Source organism: Chionomys nivalis, chromosome 6 (genome assembly GCF_950005125.1).
Source record: "Chionomys nivalis chromosome 6, mChiNiv1.1, whole genome shotgun sequence".
NCBI lineage: Eukaryota > Metazoa > Chordata > Mammalia > Rodentia > Cricetidae > Chionomys > Chionomys nivalis.
The window spans coordinates 60,843,269-60,853,510 of NC_080091.1; the positions used below are offsets into that span (position 1 = coordinate 60,843,269).

At 37.4% G+C, this 10,242-nt stretch overlaps 1 protein-coding gene across 1 annotated transcript; it reads left to right on the top strand.

Annotated features, from left to right (window-relative positions):
* Positions 1-9,428: 9,428 nt before the first annotated feature.
* LOC130876493 (40S ribosomal protein S11-like) lies at positions 9,429-9,927 on the top strand. The gene has a single exon (XM_057773060.1). The coding sequence runs from the start codon at positions 9,429-9,431 to the stop codon at positions 9,903-9,905; it is 477 nt and encodes a 158-aa protein (XP_057629043.1). The 3' UTR covers positions 9,906-9,927.
* The last annotated feature ends 315 nt before the right edge of the window (positions 9,928-10,242 follow it).

Consider the following 10,242-nt stretch of genomic DNA (forward strand, 5'->3'; position numbering starts at 1 on the left):
CAGCCTCGACATAAATTATCTCTCAGACCAGTGTAGAGGCATGGGAATAACTGAGGCACAATTCACACAGGAATATCAGGAGGGAATTTTCAGGTTCATTCAGATTCTGAAGATCACCCACATTTATTATCCAAACAGTTTTTATATCAAAAGGTAAACCGAGGGGCAAATTCATTAGCATTCTGTTTCTGGGGTAGCAGAGGAGAATGACTTAGGTCACATCTGCAACTATGGCTGTCCTGTCATGTAGACTGAATTAATTCCTCTTCCCCAGGCAATCTGCTATAATTACAAAGAAGGAACAGAGCGATGTTAGCATATCTTGATCCTTTGTTTAGAATGACATCAGGTTTTCTGAAAGGCTAGGTGTGGTCAGGTTCAAACTGTGGCCTGAAACTCTGGGCTCCATACAATGTAAAAATATGGGCCTGTGTAATATGTCCCTATAGGTGTCCTGCCATGTGGCTGCTCACTCACCTCTTATGTCAGTATTGGAACAGGCTGTGTTTCAGAGTTCAACCAAGGTTGTAGGAAGATACCCATACAGAAATTTTAATGAAAATAAATGATCTAACCTGAGAATGGATGTTTTTAACACTTAAACTAAGTAAAAGTTAAAACACTGCCTGGCCCATTAGTTCCAGCCTCTTATTGGCTAGCTCTTACATATTGATCTAACCCATTTCTAATAATCTGTGTAACACCACAAGGTGGCTTACCAGGAAAGATCTTAACCTGCGTCTGTCTGCAGTGGGAGAATCATGGCGACCCACTGAATAGGCTTCTTTCTCCTAGCATTCTGTTCTGTCTACTCCGCATACCTAATTTTCTGTCCTATCAGGGCCAAGCAGTTTTCCTTATTAATTAACCAATGAAAGCAACAGATAAATACAATACCCACCTTCATCAATAAGCCTACCAAAAATTCACATCCTGGCACTCTATAGCCTGATATTTTACAGTGACCGTAGTAAATGGACAAGGCATGTTTGCTCAGTGCCAGAGCTCACCAAAAGATAATCATATCCAACTAGGACCCTACACACATGATCTGCCTTTACCAGAACTGCTTTTTCACATGTGCAACAAATCTTTCCTAGTCACTGATGGCTTTGCCTAGCATTTAATATTGCCAATTAGGTCTCTGGCAATGTTGCCCACCTATGACTATTCCACTAAATGTGGGGCTTCCTTTCCAAAGTGCAGACTTCTCCCTGCCTTCTGGCTTCTCTTGAAATCCTCTAGAATGTGACAGTGTCTCTCTCGAACTGAAAGCCATTGGTCCCCTCCCTTTGAATGACAATACACTGGATAGCCTGTGCTGGTCTCAAAACTGGCCCTCTCTAAATTTATGGGATGCTAGGAATTGCAAACTCTTGGTTTTACTTCTCTGTCTTGCTCATGGGAACTGTGTCATCACTTATACCTCCTCGATCCCATTAGGATGTTTTTGGATACCCACTGATCATTCCTAATCAACTATTGCAGAACTACCAGCTGTTGGCCATAGAGCTTGAGACATAAGACCACCAACCATTTCTGTGTGATGCTGTGGTGATGGGAAAGGATCAGGTGCTTTAAGCTCTAGGGAGTTGACTTGGCTCTACGTCAAACAGCCTTTTGCCATATCCAAACAGCACCTAATGGTTCCACAGAGCCTGGACCATGAAGTAAAACAGCCAGATACTCTAGGACATAACCAGCACTCCAGCTTTCCAAGGTCTTCCAAAGTTGAATGTTGCCCCCCAGGTCAGCAGTAAGCAGTGTTGAAAACACAGTTTCCTCATCCCCAGCTCACCTGCTACCCCTTTCTAACTTCTCACCTTTTATAATAAATAAAGTGGGAGGAATATTACTATTTAGGCATCTGTACTGGCCTGATCATGGGGTATACTATATATCTCAGCTATAGCCACTGAGAGCACTATCTGTGCACATTCACTGTTACCTTCTAAAAGGGCTCTGCCCACCACTCCCATCTCTCTCTCTCTTACTCTCTGTCTCCATCTTTATGTCTCTCTTCTCTTCTCTTCTCTTCTCTTCTCCTCTTCTCTTCTCTTCTCTTCTCTTCTCTTCTCTTCTCTTCTCTTCCTTCCCTTCCCTTCCCTTCCCTTGCCTTCTCTTCTCTTTTGCCACTCCTGTCCCCAGTGGTCTGTCTCCTCTCAATGTCAACAGATCCACAACATATAAAGATGCAAATTATAAAAAAAAGCAATATTTAAGAGGGAAATGGCATTATATAGAAGCAGAAGCACTATATACTATTAAAATTAACTAGTAAGACTTAAATGTCAGATTAGAATATAGAGTGTTCTTGGTTACCACTAAGAAAATAACAAAAACATTGGGGGGAAATAAAATATAACAAAAACAGTGTCTTAAAAAGGTATTTATCAGGGGGCTGGAGAGATGGCTCAGTGGTTAAGAGCATTGCCTGCTCTTCCAAAGGTCCTGAGTTCAATTCCCGGCAACCACATGGTGGCTCACAACCATCTGTAATGAGGTCTGGTGCCCTCTTCTGGCCTGCAGACATACACACAAAACAGAATATTGTATGCATAATTAGTAAATATTTTTTTAAAAAGGTATTTATCAAGCAAGACAAAAAACTTTGGAATAATCAAGCAAAAATTATCACAGGGTTTTTGAATTCTTAATATTGAGAACTTATTAAAACATGAATAAAAATATTCATAATAAAACCTATAGAGTTAAGATAGATTGGGATAGTTAAAGGTTGTTCATTGTATTTTTTAAAGAAGATATATGCATGCATCAAACATGCATAGTGATACCATTCTCTTCTATATTAATTATTTCATTTATTTGTAGTATAATTACAGGTAAGTGTAACCAGAAAATCTAAATTTATTAAATGACCAATAATTTTTGAAATTGAAGGTCTGTATTTCAATATTAGTTTGTGCCTCTATAGGATATATATATATAATATATATATAATCTTGAAGTTCATACCTCAAAATATAATATAGCTTTCATTGTAATAATTTAAGAATAAATGATATTAGCTTGCCAGTTTCACATATTCTGTATGTTTTATATTTGTTAGGTCAATGAATTATATATAATTAATCTTTACTAATTTCCTGCATAGTAGAAACATGCACAGTAACATATAAACAAAACTTCAATTACTGCACTTATTATGAAAGTTGAGTGAAATCAGGGACAAGGATATACAAAGACTATATAACATTGCTAGCATGCAAGTGACATATTTAAATCTATCTACCGGCACCATAAATGACATTTGACATTGTAATATACATCCAAAGTGTAAAAGAAGTAAAAGGAATTTATGTTCAATGCAAAGTGTTAAAACTGGAGAAGTAGGGGAGTAACAGTTCGTGAAAGAGAAGATTAGAGGCATTCCTGAATGTCATGGAGAAGTCATAATATCTAAGGGGTTCTTGTATCACTTCAAAATATTACAACATTTTAAAGATGAGTCAGTCTGTATGAGCATTATATGAAATCATATGTTGTCTGATTAAATTGGCAATTAGTAAACAATGTAACATTTAAAACAGAAATTAAAGAAATTTTTAATTAACATGATGATGGTCAGATGAAAATTCTTAGTTTTTAATCATGAGTCATGACAAAAACAATGTGAGAAAAAAAGAGACAGAAAATGGGAGGAATAGAGGAAAGAAATGTTACAGAAGAAAAGTAAGGAAAAACAAGAACAAAGGAGGGAGGGAGGAACAAATGGGCAGAGAGGGGGGGATATGGGGGAAGGGAGGAAGGAAGGAAGGAAGGAAGGAAGGAAGGAAGGAAGGAAGGAAGGAAGGAAGGAAGGAAGGAAGGAGAAAATGAGGAGGGAAGTTTGGGGACAATGAGAGAGGAAAGAACACAGCAGTAACTGTGGTTTAGAGAAGTGAAGTGTAGAACCACTGTCTGAATGTTTCTGGTAGTGGAAAGGTGTGTACAGTTGGTTTTCTGGGCTTGGTGCTGACTCACTCCACCATCCACTTTCTCTTCCCTAACCATGTCTTGTGGTATCCTTAATGGACTTTGATCTCATCTGGGAAAAGATGGAGGAGGAGGCAGCATTTTCCTCAGCTCTAGTCAGCACTTGACAGCAAGCGCCATCAATTTCTCACAGAAAGTGTTGGAGTATCCTTTTCTTGGAACCGTAACAATTGACTGGTCAAATTGTAAGAAAATATTGTAAGAAAAATTGCAAGAAACAGTTTGTGGTGCCTTTGGGAAATAGACTCACTGCTGTGACAGACCTTTGAGGTTTATTGCATTCTTTGTTTTAGTTGTGTGGCAATTTTTAGCACACTTTTTTCTTCTTAAAAAATGTGTATCCCATTTTGAAATAATTTGAAAGAAACAGCATCTGTTACTTTCCTCAGAAAGCCATCCTTCTGAATTTATCACTCACACTGTGATACATTTTCTTTATGAACAGCCACTTTTCTTAGGTTCTTACAGACTCTTATGTGCACCACAAATTCAGTCTCCTTGAGGCTCCTACCTAAATTTCCTCATTTTTGCTGTGGTGAATTCTGCAAACTCTCTTTTTTATATTGTGGAAAGTGTGTGTATGGGCGTGTGTCTGTGTGTGTGTCTCTGTGTGTGTGTTTGTGGGATACATCTGTACTAAGCACAAGTTCCATGCATTTATCATGACAAATATTTATACAACCTAACTGAATGCTTTGCGTATTTTAACATTTTTCTAAAATCAGTACTATGAGAGGAAGACTAAAGAATGTTTTAATAAAGTCCATATTTTATGTAAAACATAATTCATTTCTTGTAGATCCCAAAATGTCCTGTCTTATTGGGAAAAATTAAAACTTCAGCTTAACTATGAATAAATGATCAAAAAAATTCACAAAAGACCATCATGTTTTTGACATTATTTCCATGAATACCTTCTCCAAATTATAGCATCAAAATGATGAAAGGTAAAACCTGTGTGGTGTCATGAAAAAAAGAAAAACTCATTTGGAAATATTGCAAATTCATAAAGAAATTAGTTTCCATGAAAAATATATCATGGTATGAAAAGTACTAAAGGTATTTTTATGTAAGAAAATTATAAAATTGATATATTAATCTTTTGATGAATTATTTAATAAAGTATCCTGTAAATTATTGGACTTGAATTTCATGTCATAGAAATCACATGGAGAAAATTTGGTCATTGAGGAAAGTTCAAAGTAAAATAAAATTTGAGTAAATGTACCACATTTTTCTTATCTATTCTTCGATCAAGGGACATTTAGGTTGTTTCCAGATTCTGGCTATGACAAACAAACCTGCTATGAACATAGTTGTGCACATGTCCTTGTGACACAATTGAGCATTTTTTTGATATATACCCAAAGTGCTATTACTGGGTCTTCAGAAATGTTTCCTAATTTTCTGAGAAATTACCACACTGACATCCAAAGGGGCTATACCAGCTTACATTCCCTCCAGCAATGAAGCCCTTTGTTTTTTGGACAGTAACTGAACCTGTTTTGGCTGTTAAGGATTCTGGCCCTGGAATGGAAGTATCTCCCTCAGTTCTTCTAGGACTGTGAATGGTTGAGCTATGCTGCAGATGGAAAGCTTGCTAGCCTCCATAATTACGTGAGCTTTTTAGTAACTCAAAGGAGAGCAAGAAGGAGAGAAGGAAAGGGGAAGGGTGTGTGTGTGTTTTATATATACATAATATGATTCTGTTTTCCTGGAGAACTCTGACTGATACAGTCCTTGATTTTATTTAATAGTATTTAATGTGCTAATGCTTTTGTAAAAGATTGGTGAGGGGGAGCCTTGGTAAGAACTCTGATGCTATTCTGTGAATAAAACACAATTTTGTGATAACTTATGTTAAAAAAAAATTGTTGAAGATGCAGATCAAGTAAGGTACCAGAGAACGTAACTACTAAAAATATTCAGCAATGGGACCCATTCCAACTACTGATATCTACATTCTCTACCAGAATATTCTCTTTTAGTTCTCTTTCCAATATTTTCCTCCTATAGACATGACTCTTGGAACACAAATAAACACAGCCAAACACATTACCTTTATTACACACTTGATTTACAATTAATTATTGACTATTCAACATTCACAAAATTTCAGCATTGCTAAATATTTTGGGATGTCTGCATTAAATTATCTGACATCAGGCAGCAAAATGCTTGCATAATTTCCCTACTCAAGTAATATATGTTGTATAGCTCCACATTTGTCAAGCATTGAATTTGGTCTAATATTTCAATCACAGAAATTCTAAACACATATTAGTGCCATAGTCTTATTTGATTTGCATGATCTAACAGTTTATTGGTCATTGTTTGCTACTAACTTCTGGAAAATGCACTAGGGTTTTGTCCATTTTTGCAGTGAGAAATGGGTCATGAATGTCTTATCGCCTTTCATTTATAATGAATCATATTCTTTGATCTTTAGAATCCCTGTATATATTAGCATGTTTATATAAAATATCACAATATATCTTTTATTTTATTTTTTAATTTCATTTTACATTCTATCCACAATTATCTCCTATTGGATGGAGGCCGATTGTTGGTTCCCAGCTGCTCAGAACCAAAATAACCACTCAGAAACTGTATTAATTAAATCACTGCTTGGCCTATTCTAACTTCTTATCAGCTAACTCTCACATCTTAATTTAACCCATTTCTATTAATTTGTGCATCACCACGAGGTTGTGGCCTCTCAGCAAAGTTTCAGCATGTCTGTCTTTGCCAGCAGCTCCATGGCTTCTCCCTGACTCTGCCTTATTCCTCCCAGCATTCAGATTAGTTTTTCCCTTTCCCCCATTTACCTAAGTTCTGCCCTGCTCTGCTATAGGCTTAAAGCAGTTTCTTTATTCACCAATGGTATTCACAGCACACAAAGGATAATCCCACATCAATCCTCTCCACCCTTCCTCCTGCACCACCTTCCCCCAACACATCCCCCATCCACCCCTCCCAATGAATAAGGACTCCCATGGGAGTCTACCAAGTCTGATACATTAAGTTGGGGCAAGATCAAGCTCCTCTACTCTATATTAAGGCTAAACATGGCATCCCTTCATAGGGAATAGACTCCAATATGCTAGCTCAGGTGCCAGGAATAGATCCTGGTCCTAATACCAGGTATCTCACAGATATTCCAAATTTCACCACTGTCTCCCACATATGGAGGGCCTAGTTCATCCCATGAATGTTCCACAAATGCAGGTCTAGAGTTCCTGAGTTTCTACAAGCTTGCTTCTGCTATCTCTGTAGATTTTGCCCTTGCTCATATATTCCTTTTTTCCTTTTCTTTTCTTTCTTTCTTTCTTTCTTTCTTTCTTTCTTTCTTTCTTTTTTTTTTTTTTTTGTGAGCCGACAAGTTTTTATTCATGTTCCTAACAGGTGTATGGATGAGGAATTACAGGAGCAATGTCTTAGGGCTTCTATTGCTGTGACAAAGTTCCATGACCAAAAAGCAAGTTGGGGCAGAAAGGGTTTATTTGGCTTACACTTGCACAGTATTGCTCATCATTGAAGGAAATCACGACATATAGTTGGTTGTTTTTACTCTTTACTCTTTTGGGGGTGGCACCACCCAGCTCCCGAATAATCACACATACCCAGAGATTTATTCTCTGGGTATATAAATGTCCGGCCTTAGCTTGGCTTGTTTCTTGCCAGCTTTTCTTAAGTTATCCTGTCTTTCTTTTCCCTCTGGACTTTTTACCTTTCTCTATTTCTGAATACCTCTCTTTACTTCTTACTCTGTGGCTGGCTGTGTAGCTGGGTGGCTGGTCCTTTGAGTCTTCCTCCTTCTCTCGCTTCTTGATCTTTTTTCTCTCTTTTTCTCCTTTTATTTATCCTCTCTGCTGCAGCTGCGCCTGTCCTTTCTCCTGCCTAGCTATTGGGTGTCAGCTCTTTATCCCGGAGCTTGGCCTGGTGCTTGACTGTGGATCTCTGCATCTGGTTCTGTCAGTTACTGAATGAAGGCTCTTTGATAATCGTTGGGGTATTCACCATTTAAGGATCCCTATACATACTTAATTATCAGGGAAATGCAAATCAAAATAACTCTGAGATACCATCTTGCATCTGTTTGAATGATTAAGATCAAAAGTACTGAGGACAGCTTTTGTTGGAAAGGATGTGTTGTCAAGGGATCACTTCACCATTGTTAGTGGGATCCAAAATTGTATAGCCACTCTGGAAATCAGTATGGAGGTTTCTCAGAAAATTGGGAATCAATCTACCTCAAGACACAGTGATACCATTCCTGGAAATATATGCAAAGGATACTCATTCATACCATAAGGACATTTGCTCAACAATGTTCATAGCAGCATTATTTGTAATAACCAGAACCTGGAAACAACCTAGATGCCCCTCAACTGAAGAATGGATAAAGGAAATGCAGTACTTTTACAGAATGGAGTATTGCTCAGCTGAAAAAAAAATGAAATTTGCAGACAAATGGATGGAACTAGGAAAAATCATCCTGAGTGAGGTAACCCAGACTGAGAACAAGTACAGTATGTACTCATTCATAAGTGGATATTAGATTTAAAGCAAAGGATAACCAGAGCACAGTCTACAGCTTCAGCGACAGTAGATAACAAGGGAAATCCTAAGGACACATGGATCACAATATATTTTAAAGATTCTATCGTGTTATATTTATGTAAACAATACACCTACAGTTTGTAATTCCATATACACATTACATTGTCTTAAAGTCGCCACATTTGTGTTTATAGAAAAGTTTCTCAGATTGTTTTTATGCATCATACTTTACCAGCTTGAATTTAATATCATATTTTAGGAAAGAAAGGTTTGGCTTAAAGTACAGGGAGAAGGGATTGGGAAATGCTGGGGAAGCTTAGGGAAGGACAAAGAGGAGCTCTCAGAAAGAATGGTGCATCGTAAGGTTTGACACACTGAAAAGGTTCCAATGGTTTAAGTAGCCAAGCATAATTTCTGACATTTGTGAATCAGGGAGCATGAACATGTTACAATAGGTTTTGGCTTCACAATGAACAATTCTTCATAACATAATGTCAAGCACATTTTAATTTTTGAAATTTCTAAACATTAACTATATTTTTGAAAATTCAGTTTAAAATTTTTTCCATCTTTCCAAGAAAAACTGAGTCATCTTGTAACTTTCCAAGTGTTTGCCTGGATTTTATATTGATAATATCATAGCATTTGGAAAAACATCTTAAACTACATGAATATTGTTGAAAATATGAAAGTACTTAAGAGCACTCAGGTTCTGATGATTATTACAATTGCCTGAATGTCCATTTTTTATTATAATAAAAATGTGCAACTATAACATTTAAGGCAATTATTTTTGTTTATTTTCTACACCCCTAAAACACACTGAAATTCATATTTTTAAAAACTATTCATGTGAGGCTGCCGGGAAGATGGCGGACATTCAGACCGAACATGCGTACCAAAAGCAGCCCACGATCTTCCAAAACAAGAAGCGTGTTCTGCTTGGAGAAACCGGCAAGGAGAAACTCCCTCGGTACTACAAGAACATCGGTCTAGGCTTCAAGACACCCAAGGAGGCCATCGAGGGCACCTACATTGACAAGAAATGCCCGTTCACTGGCAACGTTTCCATCCGAGGTCGGATCCTGTCCGGTGTCGTGACCAAGATGAAGATGCAGAGGACCATTGTCATCCGCAGGGACTATCTTCATTACATCCGAAAGTACAATCGCTTTGAGGAACGCCACAAGAACATGTCTGTACACCTGTCCCCCTGTTTCAGGGATGTACAGATCGGCGACATTGTCACTGTGGGAGAGTGCAGGCCCCTGAGCAAGACCCTGCGATTCAACGGGCTCAAGGTCACCAAGGCCGCTGGCACCAAGAAACAGTTCCAGAAGTTCTGACCTGGAACAAATAAAGTTATTTTCTGGCAAAAAAAGAAAAAAAAAAAAACTATTCATGTGCATTTCAAGTTCCTATGCATTTCTGGTTTTTATATTATGTTTATAGTTATGCATATATACACAGTTTTCTAAAAAATCTTTTGAAAAAATAATAGATAATAGAAGACCTTTGTTTATGCATTTTTGATTTTGAAATGATTTGTAGACAGATCTTGTCAGAAAATTGATCATTGGTAAGACAAATATATAAATACTATATAAATTAAGAAGACCTTTAACACCAATTTTAAAAACCAGACTTAGTTCAAAATGCTGTAGAACAGTGGTTCTCAACCTG

Coding starts and splice junctions, on each gene's coding strand:
- LOC130876493 (XM_057773060.1), top strand. CDS start 9,429: ATGGCGGACATTCAGACCGAACATGCGTACCAAAAGCAGCCCACGATC.